The 16,590-nt window shown below is 38.4% G+C and overlaps 2 protein-coding genes across 10 annotated transcripts in view; one reads left to right on the top strand and one right to left on the bottom strand.

The window, feature by feature from the left end:
- Positions 1 to 11,839, top strand: part of Liprin-alpha — a 129,790-nt gene extending 117,951 nt beyond the window's left edge. For 6 of the 9 annotated variants that reach the window (XM_053749060.1, XM_053749056.1, XM_053749062.1 and 3 more), the window contains 10 exons: positions 400 to 551; positions 1,041 to 1,085; positions 2,046 to 2,244; positions 2,576 to 2,724; positions 3,083 to 3,285; positions 3,755 to 3,913; positions 4,216 to 4,330; positions 4,918 to 5,074; positions 5,669 to 5,785; positions 6,659 to 11,839. In XM_053749060.1, the coding sequence (XP_053605035.1) occupies positions 400 to 551; positions 1,041 to 1,085; positions 2,046 to 2,244; positions 2,576 to 2,724; positions 3,083 to 3,285; positions 3,755 to 3,913; positions 4,216 to 4,330; positions 4,918 to 5,074; positions 5,669 to 5,785; positions 6,659 to 6,754 (1,392 nt within the window). In that variant the 3' untranslated portion in view covers positions 6,755 to 11,839. The remainder of the gene's footprint in view (positions 1 to 399; positions 552 to 1,040; positions 1,086 to 2,045; positions 2,245 to 2,575; positions 2,725 to 3,082; positions 3,286 to 3,754; positions 3,914 to 4,215; positions 4,331 to 4,917; positions 5,075 to 5,668; positions 5,786 to 6,658) is intronic. The other 3 variants (XM_053749055.1, XM_053749059.1, XM_053749058.1) reach the window with 3 other exon arrangements.
- Positions 11,827 to 15,596, bottom strand: LOC128672128 (uncharacterized protein). The gene is made up of 2 exons (XM_053749063.2): positions 14,588 to 15,596; positions 11,827 to 14,376 (listed from the first exon to the last, which is right to left on the bottom strand). Exons 1-2 carry the CDS (start codon positions 15,489 to 15,491, stop codon positions 11,882 to 11,884), a joined length of 3,399 nt encoding a protein of 1,132 aa, XP_053605038.1. The 5' UTR covers positions 15,492 to 15,596; the 3' UTR covers positions 11,827 to 11,881.
- Positions 15,597 to 16,590: the final 994 nt, after the last annotated feature.

Here is a 16,590-nt window from a genome sequence, read left to right as displayed (position 1 = left end):
GTTAACTTCAGTAGATAAAAGCATCACGTGATCCTTATTAACTCGGTACTAAACTTTTATTTATTTAACCAATGTCTTACTCAATATGTCATAGTTTTAAGGACTTATTTTTTAAGGTCGTATGTTAGTCACAAAACTGTTCACACTTGTCGTTAATTTAAAAAAAAAGAATCATGAAACTAGAGTTAATCCTATACACCGTTTCATTGTGGAAGAAGAAAGAACAAACTGAACACATTTTCACATGTATTAAATAAAAACCCCTACATTGAACCATAGCTAAGAACAGACTATTGTCATCTTAAAAAAAAACTAAATCAAAATTTACAACTTCATACATACCTCTACTTGATTCGGGGGTTAATGAGGAGTTGTGAATCTAACAGAGACGTATTACAGTTGCAGCTATGCGAAGAGGGCGTGTCAGGGGTGGGCGGGGAGGGGGCGGAGTCCCCGCTCACGGCGCGATCGCTGCGGCTGGAGAGAGCGGCGCGGGTGCTACACGCAGAAAGAGATAGACTGAGAACGCATTACCAGCCTCAGTTGGACGAGTGAGTTTTAAATCAATGACTTTTCAGTATACGTAGTTTTTAAGCCTAATTTGTGTCCCATTGCTGGGCAAAGCTTTTTCTGTTTCCTATTATATAAATAAATACTTGGGTAAATGCATTACATACACCTAAACCTTCTTCAGGAATCACACGTATCTATTGATTAAAACCGCATGAAAATCCGTGCAGTAGTTTTTGAGTTTATCAGACAGAAAAACAGACGCGGCAGCGGACTTTGTTTTATAATATATAAGAATATGTATATATAAAAATATGTAAGAATCTGTTGCATAGTGAATTAAAAAAAAAACTATTTTATCTGAAGACTAGTATGTTCATGATCCTATTTTGTTTTTTGTTTAGTTTTAACATTGCATTTATAATGAACTACGTGTTTTAGAGAGCATTTTTGTTTCTTGATAGTTTAAAAAACATACTAACTATATTTAATATGCCATTTCATCTTCTTTCTCCCTCGCACGCCGCCAGGACTTCAATGATGTCGGGAAGCCTCGCCCGGTTTCCAATACACAGGTGCATATCCAAACCTACATCATTACCGGCACTGAACCTGTACCCACACGGTCAACAGCCCGGGCAACCGTACCGCACACCATGGTGCGATTGCCCCGACGCACAGTTAAACTACGCGCCGCATAGGCTGTGCATGAAATCCAATTTATATAGATATTACGATAGCTATCTCTTACACCATCCGTGCCTTGTTAAATCTGCCAGTTATATTTAAGAATTAAAATGTTTTTATAAACTTTTAGATATAAAGAAATCGGATTCGAAGCATTTATTTTACATAAAGTTCTGTATACAAGAATATATTTTCCGTGTTCAATTAAGTTTTAACTAAAGAATTTCCTTTCAAAGGCGCGTATTATTTTTATCTAATATATTTTGGACTCCATATTTTGAACTACGTTTGTTGTAATTCGGCGAATTTTTCACACAAATATTTACATATAAAACTACATATTAATAAATGTTTATTAATAAAATGGAATTACTACAGTTACTGCGGTCTCATTCAACGTTTTTTATAACAAGGATCATAACGGTACGTTTATTTTTTCTGTGTGATTCCCTCTTATGATGTAGATATCCCGATGGCTACAGTAATTCCATTTTATGTAAGTTATTCGATGCTAGATAGTTTCACGCCTATGTGGCACAGATAATATATATTATTATTGACGGGAAATTCAAGTGATTTCTGTCACATGCAATGCACCAAATAGACTCAAGCGTTAATCGCGTCCAAACACCGTGAAACCTGAGTATCAATGTTCTCGCGTCTTCGTTTGCACCATCTTACCATGTCACTCACATGGTCACACATATACTATAGCAGTTCTGACCAGTAGTTGGCCATCAAATGATACCACATTTCCTTTTGGCTAAGTAATGTAGCTAGCTACTTTCTACCCCCCGTTTTTGACACTCTCACACACATTCACTGACGACACGCTACCTTACCACCAGCAGCAGTTCGTCGCAGGAATCCCTCGGCGCGCTGGGTTCCCTGGGCGCCGGGTTCGGCGGAGCTTCGCCCGGACTGCCGCGAGGGGTCGCCTCTGCCGCGTCAGCCGTTTCGATAGCCTCAATGCACCAGCAAAAGAAGAGAGGAATCAAGAGCTCGTTGGGAAGATTCTTTAGTAAAAAAGAGAAAGTTGGTATGCCAGTAAGTGTTCAGTATTTAAGTACAGCATTTTATCAAAAGATTTCTAGGTTATCTGGGCTCCGACGCTTAACGATTGAGAAAGAAACCGGAAAAATGCTAAGATGAGAGAGAGTTTCAGGTCATAGGTTCCGGATTTGATGGAGCTGCACGAGGGGTCGTCTTTGTTGTATCAGCTATTTTGAAAAGAAGAATCAAGTATTCGTTGCGAAGGTTCCTTTCTATGAAAACTACTATACCTATATGTATAGTCTTACTTATGAGTCAGATTGGTATATAAATATACCTAAGGCCCGAGTGGGATTCGAATCTAAATCATAAATGTCCCTTACAGCTCCAAGCGGGTGGTTCCCGCTCACTGTCGTCCGCGTCGAGCCTGGGGCTGTCCTCCCTTGCCGACGACACGACGCCGACGGACGCGACGTCCGCGACGCCTCACGCGCCGCTCCCGCCCCTGCAGGACTACGCTCGTACCAAGACCAAGTCAGTCAACACGAATTTTTTTTTTACTACCAGAATGGCAAACGGGCAGTAGCCCGTTTGCTTGGATGTCAGCAAAGTTTTAACTCTTTAACGGATAAGATGGTAAACAAAGTAGGAATGGGCAAATGGAAAAATATATCTAAAATATCGATATTTTTTAGTCAATATTTATCGATATATATATATCGATAAATATTGACTAAAAAATATCGATATTTTAGATTGGAAAAATATATCGATTTTGATAGGAATTTGATATCTGAAAATAAATCTCGAAAATGGATATTAAAAAATATCGCTGATTTATATCGTTTTTTTTTCTGAAACATTTGGCCACCCCTGTCTCGCCCGTGTGCAGAGACCGGGACTACCGGCACGAGTTGCTGGGCGAGGCCATGCGCGCGGGCACGCCGTTCGCGCTGTGGAACGGGCCCACCGTGGTGGCCTGGCTGGAGCTGTGGGTGGGCATGCCCGCCTGGTATGTGGCCGCTTGTCGCGCCAACGTCAAGTCCGGCGCCATCATGTCCGCGCTCTCCGACCAGGAGATACAGAGGGAGATCGGTAAGCTGTTACATCATATCTAGCTCCGGTGAAAAACTCATGTCAGGTGACTTTAGGCGATTTGAATTAAATCTGACACCTGTAGTGGTGGGTTTATGCCCAATTTCTTCCTAAATAGTGCGGCGCAAACTCATCTATTAGTAGACCAGGATTAGTAATAACGCACTCGATATGAATGAATCCGATGCTCAACGCTGACGCCTGTGTCGCCTCTGACGAGACCGTCGGACAACTGTATGTGCGGCGGGCTTAAAAAGATACAATCAATTTTTAAGACCGCCCGTCGTTGATATTACAAAATAGACACGCTCACAATATATTACATAAGTAAGACATAACGCTAACAAGTACATACCTAATAGTGATCGTGTGACTTCGTGTCACCAGTGTTTCAAATAGGTCTCAGTTTAATTTGTGTGGTTCCCCATGTTTGATTTCCCCCGAGCTGAATGACGTCAATCGCCGGCAGGCATCAGTAACCCGCTGCACCGGCTGAAGCTGCGGCTGGCGATCCAGGAGATGGTGTCGCTGACGTCGCCGTCCGCGCCGCGCGGCACCGCCTGCGCCGCGCTCGCCTTCGGGGACATGAACCACGAGTGGATCGGCAACGTGTGGCTGCCTTCTCTGGGTACCGTCTCTCTCTCTCTCTCTCTCTCTCCCTCTCTCTGTCTATCACTGCCTCCTAAACTATTTGAAGTCAGTCAAGACTTTTTTCAGAAATTGCAGGCACTTTTTCACGTCAAATTTTATTTTATTTAGTATTTTTTCAAAAATGCTTATACTAGACCACCAATAAATCGTATGATTCCTGAGAAAAATTTAGGTTTATAATTTATTATATTTTTATCCGAGCGAAGCCGGGACGGTGCGTTAGTATATTATAATTTAATTGTTTCTTCATGGAAATTATAAATATTGGGTATTCGATAGGTCTACCGCAATATAGGACGACGTTCATGGAGTGCCTCGTGGACGCGCGGATGCTGGAGCACCTCACCAAGAGGGACCTGCGGACGCAGCTCAAGATGGTCGACAGTTTCCACAGGTTAGAGGATTATTCGGAGTGTTGATTCTGTTTGTGTCAACTTGTTGACCATTTACTTGTGTACTTTGTTATACTATTGAACGGGACGACCTGATGGTCGTCACGTTGGACGGCTACACTGGAGGTCCCGAGTTCGAGCCTCGGTTTAGGCCAATATGGAAAATGAACTTTTTCAGATTGACTTGTCTCTTGGATGTTTATCTATATATGTATACGATATAAAATATAGTACAGTATCATTCAGTTCGTATCCCATAACACAAGTCTCAAACTTACTTTGGGGCCAGCTCAATCTGTGTGATTTATTTTGAACATTTATTTTTATTTTGAATATATTTATTTTATTGAAAAAAAAAGCTTATATTAAACCTCTTATATTTCTATTATTTACATCTCCCAATCGAGTCGATTCTCAGAGATACGCAGCTAACCATTCGTAGTGCGCCATTGTGACGCGACGACAACCACACCGCCAATGTAATTGGTTAGCTGCGTCTCACTTCGAATCGACTCGATGTTGCTATGCAAACTTCGCCATCTGAACATCAAAAAAATATGGAGGTTCTCGATTGCGCACGTTGTCACAGAACGTCGCTGCACTTCGGCGTGGCGTGCCTCAAGCGCGTGGGGTACAGCGTGCGCGTGCTGGAGGAGAGACGCCGCGCGGCGGAGCTAGGCTGCCGCGACGTGCTGGTGTGGAGCAACGAGCGTCTGCAGCGGTGGCTCGTCGGCATCAACCTCAAGGTGAACTCAAACAACTGTGCCTTTAAAAACTACAAATTGAATCTAGTGAAACTTTCTCTTTATTGCGTAAAATACTATTTGTAATGCCAATTACACATTGTCGCCGAACGAAACGAATGCGGTGTACATGACAATCATCAATCATTAGTACTAGTGATTTTATTTGCCGCAATGAAAAACCAGCAATGTATACCGAATCCGCTCAAGTTTGGCGAACTGTTCGACGACAGTGTGGCTTGGCTGGCATAAAAGTATAGGCGGACTTTTTGCTAAAAGCACTAAAGGATATGTATAACGCCACAGAAAATTCTCTATCAGTCGCGTTGGTTTGTTTGAAATAACTTTATTGCACATAATAAGACACAAAAAAATTGTACAAAAATTTAAGAATAACTTAAAGGCAACGGCGAACTTATCCCATTAAGGGATCTATTCCATTCCGTTCAACCGGTGAGCGAAACAAGATTAACATAAAACAGAGAGTAGTAATGTTGTGCTGAAAAGTAAAAAGAAACTATGCGTCGTATTGGTCCTTCGGAGAAGATGAAGCTAGCTATTTAGAAAGCATTGTCTAATAGTCGACCTTGTCGACAGGAATACGCGAATAACTTAGTGGAGAGCGGTGTGCACGGCGCTCTGATCGCGCTGGACGACAACTTCGACGCGAACAGCATGGCGCTGGCGCTGCAGATACCCACGCAGAACACACAGGTGAGGAAAATTATTATGGACGATGACTAGCTGCGCCCCGGGCCTTCGCTCCCGTGGGAATTTCGCGATAAAAAGTACTCTATGTATTTCTCAAGGTTATATTCTGCCCGTGTAATAAATGTCATAACAATCGATTCCCTAGATTTTATTTTGTTGTTACTTACACATAAATATTATTATGCTATTCCCAAGACGACAATTTTCCGCAGTTAAGCCTGTTGACAGGGCCTTTTTATCGTGAGGTGTCTGCGCTGTTGCTGTAGTCAAGTCAGCTCAGCTCCTTCATCTACTTATCTGCATCTTTGTCGACCATCGTCTATATTTGACGACCTTCGTGGCCATAACGCCGGACTGCTACACTTGGGGTCGATCCCCGGTCGGGTCAAGATGGAAAATGAACTTTTTCAGATTGGCCTGAATCTTGGATGTTTATATAAATATGCATATGTTATTAAATTCAAATTCAAATCATTTATTCAGAAATTAGACCTTCACAGGCAATTTTTCTCGTCAATCTTTATATTTATAGTTATTTCTCACAAGCTAGAAACTACTGGCATTTCGGAACGACCACTGCTGAGAAGAAATGTCGAAAGAAACTCATTTGAACAGTGTTGCTCCCTATCATGCCAGATCGGCTTACCATTATTGTTTCTTACAATGTTATTTTTCTTTCTAATAATATATAAAAGTACATAATGTACATAGTCAAAAGGTATATCAAAACAGGTTATGATTGTGATCCGAGTGCTGATTATAATTATTAATATATTAATATAGATAGTAACCCAGAAGTCTCGAACTTACTTTGGGGCCAACTCATCTGTGTGATTTGTCCATTCATATATATTTACATCTATAATCTGATTCCAGGCGCGTCAAATCCTCGAAGTGGAGTTCAGCAACCTGGTGTCGGTGGGAACCGAGCGCCTGGCGCGTGCGCCGCACCTCGACCACTCCGCCTCCTGACACTCCACGCTCAACTAGGACGGTGCTACCGCACGTACTACCGCCCGTACTACCGCCGGGGTGCAGTAGGACAGTTTTGGACACGTTTCGTTGGTAATGTTTGTTATAATTTTGTTTTTACAGTGATCGTATTCGCCATTTCCTGCATGCATGAAGAATCTTATGCGTAAAAGTCTCGTTAATATAAAGGAATTGTGTTCATTCGTATTGAGTCATGAGTTCACATTGATATATTAGTAGTAGGTACGCGGGTAAATGTCCTGTTTAGCTGTGTTTAAAGTCTTGCAGGTGTGTGCAAGTGAAAATCGAAAAATAACGATGTTAAGATATCGATTATGAAGTTTTTGATCAAATAAAGATTAATGGATTTAATATTAACAAAGTTAATTTGTTGTAAGGAATTACTGCTGCAATTATTTGTGACTATGCCATACAAAACTTGTCCAAAGCATGTTCTAAAGGTGATGAGTTCCAATATTGCCATTTATTGATTGCGGAATCTCTCGAGATTTTTACCGATTATCAAAAGGCAATGCACACCAGAAGTGTGACATTTTTTACAGATTTCCCGTCAAGTTTTCTCTCTTTAAACATGGCAACTCAAGTTATTATGAAATAGCTAGTACAAATTCCCAATCCTCCCAGAACTCGTTTTAATTTTTTCAAAGTGTTGCCATGTTTGGAGAAATTGAAAAAAAAAAGTGTTGTTGATACAATAAAGTTTCCACTGTGTATATGAACTATGTTTAACGAGTTGTAGCTAAAGTTGCTTGATATAATAATTATATGAAATACAAAGTGCTCTGATAATGGTAGGTTTACTATGTACTTAAAGTGTACTCCGTATTTATTGTCATAATAGTTATACAGTGCGGGTGGTGCCAGTTGGAAAAATCAATTATTTTTTAATGGATTTGAATATAGAAACCAGTATTATATCAGTGACAATTTTCTATGAATTCATTTCTGTTATGTACTACGTTATTTTTACAATGTGTTGTATGATTTGAAGGTCAATTGATAATTGTACATTATTGAAAAGAACAGTGTTATAGCGCTAACACACTTCACAAGAGAGGGAGAAGAGATGTGAGAGTTCATCTAATGATGTGACATACATATTTTTATGTGTGTGTTTTAAATACAAAATAATTTTGTATCTACTTTTTCTTTTTTTTTACTGTTATTTTTTTCCATAAGGCACGACCGCATTCGACATCGTCATACTCTGATGCCAAATATTAGTTAAAGTTAACTAATATGTGTAGGGCAATATTCCGCTGCTAGGAATAACTTTATTACAGAGTTTAACAAGTTTCAGTGTCTTTCATTAAACATATAGAAAATACTTTCAAAATCACTTAATTAATACTTTCTGTCTCTTTCACTCTAAAGTTATGTTTTCAATTACGATTCGTATTCGTGTTTTTGCAACATTACTAATCTTTTCCAAAACAGTTATAACAATATGTATTTTCCCAAGTGCAGTACAAAAAAAAGTTATTTTTAGCAGTAACAAATCATAGTTGTAATATGGTGTGACGCAGCGAATCGATAGTTTAAAGTGAATATTCAAAAGCTGAAGCAGAGACGGTCGTCTAATGCTATCTCTGTCAAGGAAGAGACAGCATGAGACTAAAGAAAGTATTTGCTTTAACTTGTGGAAATTCTAGAAGAAATGTCTTGAAATGTGATTCGAATTTCAAGAATGCCTAAGTGTTTGTATGTTGTTAGACGGAGATATGTCTATCTCACTGTATCAAGTGCCTCGTCGAGGTATGTATATATATATAGCTATATGTAGACTGCTCCGTGCAGGTTTCGCGCTACGGCATACCTCTATATGTGGTCGTGTAACCAGTCACATGAACGCTTTAATAAGTTACGGGACACTGAGGATAGTCGCTTTCGGCGGTTGTTTCGTTCGTACTTTGCAAGATTTTGAAAGACTTTTTGGTTCATTGTTTTGCAATGGAAGATGTTTAATATTGTACCTAAGAGTTTTTTTTGCTAAACTACTGTATTTTAAAGTAAAACATTATTTTATACCTCCTCAAGATCCAAACTATACTCGTTAATCTTTCTGTCAGACTTTATGAATATTATAGCCAAGGTCTAGCCATCGCCGGCTACCTGTCTATATCATTTACAATAAGGCTATTATTTCGATGTATGGATTTCTGAAATCTTTGCAATGTGCGAGGGGGATAGCTACCAGATTCGACACTGTTACATAGCGGCAATATGCTTAATTGCTTCTAATCTGTATGTGATGGACATACGAGGGCACACACTAGTCTTATGTACAGTGTTAAAGTTGTTTTGTAATCTTCTATTTTATTAACTACATTGTAATAGCTAATAGCCGACATCAACTGAAATTTAGCTAGGTATATTTTTGTTAAAAGCGTATACATATACAATTGTTTGGGTTAGTACAGCGCTAGTTCCGTTAGCGCCCGCAACATGGCGGGTCGGAGTGGCGCTGCAGTAGCTCAATTCGATTTCGACGCCATCGCTCGGTAAATGAATTTATTACGAACAAAGATTTATAAGTTTATTTTATTTCAGCGTTTTTCTACGCTGTTGTACTTAGTAATAATTTGTGACAATCTTTATTATAGTAAATAATTATTTTTAACTAATTAAATAGATATATTTATGCCGCGACAAACTTACAGCAATAATGAAGTTACATTTCCCGAGCGAAACGCCGCGAATTATAGCTAAAGAGATAAAATTTAAAATTGTATAGCTAACCTATTTAATTTGGTGGAATCTATCAGTAGCGAATATCTACATTGTAAATATGATTTGTATACTAGCGTTTTTATCATGTAGTAATTGATTGTAGCAATATTTAGCTAGGATGTGTTCAGACGACTAGATTTTTTATTATTTTTAATGCTTTATTTATTAACTAGGACCTAAGTTATATACTAGTGAAGCTATATCATTTTTTATTGGTTATGGAGAATATTACCTCATAATCGTGTATACTTTACTGTTGTCGTGTATTATCACATGTGTTTTTTACTTTGGAAAAAGAATGAGCTGCTTATGTTTAAATAGGGTTTCCCAAATAAGTAATTATGTATAGTATATTTGCGTAACAGTATTAATAAAAATTAGGCGATTAAACGTGTGGCCACCGGTGTGATTGTAATTTATATAACATATTCTGTACGTGGACTTATTTATTTCTGGAAAGATATACAAGAAAATGCACTTTCTGGCTTTGTAATTAATTAATACAAAATTGATGATATGTTTTTCAAATTAATATTAACCTCGTATTTCGAAGTGAATAAGTCCATGGATAGAGTTTAAAGTAGCCGACCGATTTTGTATTCGATAAATCGATTCGATGTAATATTGAGCGTTGTGGCTATTTGGGTCGCGTGAGATAGCCAGGGAGGTAACGTGAGACTTGGGTAACTTACTGGCGGCGAATGTAGGCCGGGAGATAGGCGTGGATTGGTGACGGGATTAGGATAAATTTATCTATATTAATTACAATAAATGACAAATGTTTTTATACATAATTCACGTCATAATTTTTTTTTGAAGTGGATAAAATTTGTTTGCGTTGCTAGTCAAGTTTCGTTTTCGACATGATTTGGCATTTTGTGTAGTTAAGTTTGAATTTTAATATGAATTTTACATATGCTTAGTTTAAGACTTTAAATCGCGTAGAATAAAATAAGCGTTCCATACCTGTGTCGTATTATTCAATAACATAAAATGCATGTGGAATGTGAACTAAAACGCACAACAAAGCCATTCATAAACTAATTAATTGATCCCGATACCGCCATCAGTCTCCGCGAACCCAGAGCAATAGATTTTGTATCGCCGGCTAGCCTTGCGCCTCACGTATATATCATTCATACACATCACGTCGTTTCATTATACTAAATTATATATAGCGTCTATATAAATTTTATAAATGCAATTATGTATTTACGGGACGGTTATTTCTGTCGCCATATGAAGAAAATACACATCCGACATTTTTTTTGCCAATATTAAAAACACATTCATAATTATATGCAGTTTCGTACGTAACGAATAGATAGTTCTTGAGCTCATAACATTCAAAATCTGCTATTAAAACAATATAGAAAATTATTATTATTAATAATCTCCTCGACTATCCCAAACGCCCTGTACTTTTGATTAATCTATTGAAGGGGCTCGGTTCTGGCAAAGAAGAATATAGAAAATGTATGATGCGTATTTCCTTCTGTCGTCAGTATATACGGGTCGGTTATCTAGCTCGTGAGTAGCGTGCGTTGGACCGCCGCACGTCAGCAACCACAACCTCCACAAGTGCCAATTATCGACTGTTGCAAATATGGCGGCGCAGTATGGGGAAATATAACGTATGTACGTTGATGTACGAAATACCATAAAAAAGACTTTCACAAAAGGGACAAAGGAAACCACAAAACCCTCCTGAAAACAAAAAATGTCCTTATAACCATACTTCTTCGTCAAGGTGATTATTCTACTTAGCCATGCCGAATTATTGGCGATATCGATAGTTGCTTATCGAGTGGCATCACTAAGTCTGATTGCAACAGTCTATTGAAATAAAAGTACATAATGAATGGCCAAGAAGAAGTTTCCCTCGCCTGCGCCGGCCGTGTCTGGGACGCGAACAATAAATAACTAGAATAATTTTATATCGCAACATTCCACACGACGTCACGCGGTCGTCCGAGTGGCTCGCGCTACCAAAGAGTAAAGTTACCTTCACGTTAAGAAATTAATGTAAAATAGATCGTTAGTGAAATTTCGAATGTATATAATTTTGCATAAATGTGTTGCATAGCTTCTTTAGGGAGTATATAACGATTTGTACTATCCCAGTCTGTCAGATTATCGGTTATAGCTCAACATTCCGGCTTCAGTCAGCCAGCTTCCACGCGAGGCAACAGATAAATTGTTAACCTAGACGAAGTTATTTTGACCAATGTAATCTGAAATACTGTGTAACCCTTGTAAAAATATTTATCAAACGTGCGATGACGACATACGTTATGCATAATGATAAGAAGTAAATACAATTTACACGATATACGGCATTGTTTTATTTAACACCTTCTCTTACAGCAAAATCTATCACATTTGAGGTTGCTTTTTGTTACCCATTTTGCTCAGCTGTCTACAAATCTTCTTCTTCAACTCTTTCTGTCTTTTTATCCGCCTCCATTCTTCCTCGTCCTGCTGCTTTTTATGCGCCTTTAACCTTTCGGCTGTGGCTTCCTTCTGCAATTCTTGTTTCTTCGCATAATTCGTCTTTAACATCTTCATCACACTCGTGACCTTCTGTTCGTAAGGACTCTTCACCACTGCCACTCTGTCTCTGAATTTGTCTTTAGGATTCTTGCCTGATAATGTTGTAGATTTCTCCTTAGGCTTAAATCTGTATGGTAAACCTTTTTGTAGTGTCTTAGGTATGATCAGGGGCTTGAAGACCTTAGGCTGTCTTGTTACTTCTGCGTACATTGAATCGGTATTCGCGTCGTTCTTAATGTTTCGTTCCCTCTTGAGCTGACCCTTGGTCTTCATTCCTTGCCATGCATTTTTTGCATCTATTGGCATCAACAAATTCACAACCGGTGCGTAGAATTTTGTAACATCCACTTTGAACCACGTACGGCAAAAAACGATGTCGCTCATTAAGATTTTATCTTCGAAAGTAGCACGAAAAGCTCCTTCTGGCTTATTCAAAGCCTTTTTTATCTGCCCTCTGATTCCCGATACAGTTTTTACTCTCGCGCCTTCGAATTTAGCCACTTCTAGTGAGCTTGTAAACATATCTTTTATGAAAGCAGTCTTTTTGTAAATCTTCAGTGGTGTACCTACTAATTTCAGTTTCTTTACAATTTGTGTAGATTTATTTATTTCATTAACACTTCCTGTAGCTGCTATTCGAAAGCCTAAAGGTTTAATTTCATTAGGATCATTATTAACTGTTTGTAAGGCTAGGAAACCTGTGTTCTGGGGGGTCACAGGGCCATAGAAATGCATATTACAAGTAACATGTTCCGGTGTGTACTTTAGATACCTACATTTCAAATCGTCCTCTATTTTAGAGTATATTGGTAAAGTCTGGAATCTCCTCCAACCCAATGAAATGATAAGCGGATCATTCGTCTTCAGTATCTTTTTGTACCATCTGTGTTTCTTCACTTTGCAAGACACAAATCCAATGTTTTGCTCAGCCATATTTAGGGCTCCGATAAGGATTGGATAACTTGCATCGAAATTACACACAAATTCTGATGGCATGTTTTTGAATAACATTCTAACGTACAAGCCTGGTCTAAATCCTTCAACTTCAATTCTAAGACCAGTATCTAAGTTATCAAAAACAGATTTATTTAATTCCGACTGTTTGAGAGCTTCTGCTTTCAAATTCTCATAATAAGAATGGTCTCCTTTAATCCTATGATCATCTGGATTGTCATATTCTGCATCAAATTTTGCTTTTAATTTCATCTTTTTTTCTAGGATCTCAGATTTAGTAGGTTCTGCCTTACGTTTATCTCCAGCTTTCTCTTTGGACTCTGTACTCTCTTCAGCCATGTGTTTCTCACCAGTTTCTAAATCCTCAAAATCTCCAAAAAGCTCTTCATCATCTCCATCACTGGCATCGTCCAATTTCAACAATTCAGAGGCATCTTCATCGGCTGATCTCTTCCCAGTAACAAAACAATTGATTAGATACTGTTTGTTGTTCTCACTGGTCCAATCCCTGAGGTTAGGTTTATCCAATGCATAAAAGAATGAGCACTCATCAACATCAAGCCTCTCTTTTTCTTTCTGTTTTTTCTTCTGTGTAGTAGTTACCTTTTTGAATAAACCGCCTATTTCTTCTTCATCACTATCATTATCTGATTCCTCTTTTTGCTCCTTGGTTTTATTTCCAATCTCAAATTCACCATAAACAAGCTTCATTATATTCTTGGATGTTTTCTGCCTTTCAAAGTAGGCTTCAGTAGCTTTTTCTCCTAACTTCTGTTTCCACTTCATTCCAAATTCTTCACCATCAGAGTTTTCCTTTTCATCTTCAGTATTATCTTCATTCGATTTCTCTTGATCTTCAACATCTGAATTATCATTGTCCCATGGAAGTTTAGTATTTTCTGTAGCCTCCCTCTCACTTTGATCTATACCACTGTCATTATCTGCATCGGAATCATTGCCTTCCGAATCAGAGTCATCTGAACTATTAGCGTTGTCTATTTGGGTATTCTTATTTTGTTGTAGGTATTCATCATCTTTCAGCATGTCAGGATATATGACAGCCCCACCACTGAACAATTTGAATCCTGACTCCTGCATCTGTTCATCAACTGTTTCTTTAGTCTCCACTACATTTTTGAGTAAAGCTTTCTTCTCATTTGTCTCTTCGTCTTCCTGTTTGTGTGAATGGGATCCCTTCAGTTCAATATACACTGCATCTTTATCATAAACAATACCTCCAACACCTGAGAATGGAGCATATATTTGTCTCTCTCTTTCCATCAAGTGTCTCTTTTTCTCACTACTAGGTAAAGGACATGGATCTGGTAAATATGATAATTCACTAATTTTCATATCTCCAACACCTGAAATAAGAAAGTGTACTATTACAGTTTTACATAATGAAAATCAGATATATTAATGTAACAAGTAATGAAACCCACATGAACACTGCTTTATTTTTGTAATTACAAAGAATAAATTATATTTTACTTTTTATAATTTTATTCATATAATAAGTAATTTTACTGTGTGGATGTGAACAAAAACAATGTCTAATAATAAACAATGTCTAACCTGCAATATGAACCATAGACTCCTTCATGAGAGGCACACCCCGTACATATCCATAAAGTACAACATCTCTGTTGACCTTCTCATCTTTTCTGATCAGCTCTTGACTCGTAATGTCCTCCATTCTGTCCCCCAACACATATGCATGAGTGGTCCTCCAGCTTAGAGGCCGGAACTTCATCACAGAAATAAATCTAGACAAATTTTTAATTTCATTCCTCAAATACTCTCCATGGACAATACCGGAAAGATAAAATAGTTTAGCACCAGGGTACACTTCAGTCCAAAATCGATGTTTCAAAGTTTTCTTTGTAGTTTTCAATGTCTTTGAATTCTTTATCATATCAAGATGTGTCAACACACCCATAATTTTAGGCATCCCATGAACTTGACAGATATTCAAGAACTCGAATATTTCCATCTCAAAGCCAAAACTAGCGTCACAAAGTAATAGGACAAGATCAGCGCATTTCGCGATGTCTATCATGGAGTTTACGTCATTATTACACTCTATTAAAGTGAGGCGTCGTTTCTTGGACGTCACGATGGTTATAGGGCCATTGGTGCTTGTTACGTTGGTTTTTATGAAGCTCTTGATTAGATTATTGATGAGAGTGGTCTTGCCGACACGGGGAGGGCCGACAACAGCCACAACGATAGGAGGCGGTTCCAGAGGTGTTTTATCCACCTGAGGAATGTGCTGCTTCTTCGCAATAACATCTTCTCGCCGTCTGAATTGCCTCTCAGCGCGAACAGCAGACTGAATAGCGAAAGCCTTCGGGTTTCGCTGTCGCGCGCTTAGATTAGACTGGTCTATTTGATTTTTCTTTTTCTTCTTCTCTGCTTTCCGTCCTGCATGTTTTGCACGGTGAACTTTCTTTTTGTCAAATGCACTTTCGTCTGCCATTATTTATACTTAAAATTGCACATTTATTCATTTATTGAACACGCGATAAATAAAAATAACCTCACGTGTTGATGTAGTATTTCTATTCGATCTGTCAGTCACTATGACTTGGAAATGACAGCTGACAGCGACAGTCTTTTGTTTTACATACAGTGCAATAAACCGATGATTGGGTTAGCACCGAGTGACGAAAAGAAGACACAAAAAAATTAAAAAAATAGTTTAACTGGAGAAACACCTGTATTACACCGGCTATGTGAAAACCGTTGTAAAATCGGTACCTCATGGCTTATCTACATACTTAAGAAGAATGTCTATCGACCACTCGGCCACCCGACATGTTTATACAAAAAGCTAAAACATTTTTCTACCCCTAAATATTATCCGATCTTGATGGCTTTTCTTAGTATTTTTGCCAATGCACAGTTTTTCAGGAAAAATCTGCATGTATGATTATAATAGATAGCATGTGCTATATACTATTTTTTTTTAAATGGGATCGCTAGACTCTAGTCTTAAAACTCACTCAGCGGAATTTCGACATTGTCAAGGGAGTTCCACCTCGCCCTGCAATCACTTGGCTAGCGCTAGTGGATCTTTCAAAAAACTCACGTAAGATTTTTGACGTTTTTCTTACAGAATGCAAATTTGCACGTCATCTCATACATATTTGTCAAAATTTCGGGGTGAGTTTAGTTCAACTCGCCGACGCACCCGCAAGTGTAACGCTAGTGTTCGAGTGAGTTTTACAGAATGCAAATTGGCCATATCCGCGCGAAATCCGACGTGAGTTTTTTGACGTCTCTTACAGAATCGAAACACTGATAAGGGACGGCTAGACATATATATTTGTGTATATGTAATTACAGCAATTGAAATTATGAAGCGCGGAAAAAGATTGTCTGTTGCTCTGGAGGAGCAAAAAATCTATTTTTTGTCATAAAACCTTTTAACTTTGATGATCTCAAACAACATGACAGTCTCCTTGTAATTACATGGACCGATTGGGAGCATTTACGTAGACGACTATCTGAGTATCTGGTGCATAAAGAAATGTTAGTTTCAATATGTAAATAGATAGATATAGACGTGCTCTTAT

The sequence above is a fragment of the Plodia interpunctella genome, chromosome 8, assembly GCF_027563975.2.
Source record: "Plodia interpunctella isolate USDA-ARS_2022_Savannah chromosome 8, ilPloInte3.2, whole genome shotgun sequence".
Taxonomy (NCBI): domain Eukaryota; kingdom Metazoa; phylum Arthropoda; class Insecta; order Lepidoptera; family Pyralidae; genus Plodia; species Plodia interpunctella.
Note: the sequence above shows the minus strand (reverse complement) of the source record. Positions and strands in the feature narration are given on the sequence as shown.

Bases quoted from the DNA above. Each gene is read 5' to 3' on its own strand.
- LOC128672128 (XM_053749063.2), bottom strand. From the start codon at position 15,491: ATGGCAGACGAAAGTGCATTTGACAAAAAGAAAGTTCACCGTGCAAAA. The intron at 14,377-14,587 runs GTTAGACATTGT...TTCTTATTTCAG, and splicing joins GTCTATGGTTCATATTGCAG to GTGTTGGAGATATGAAAATT.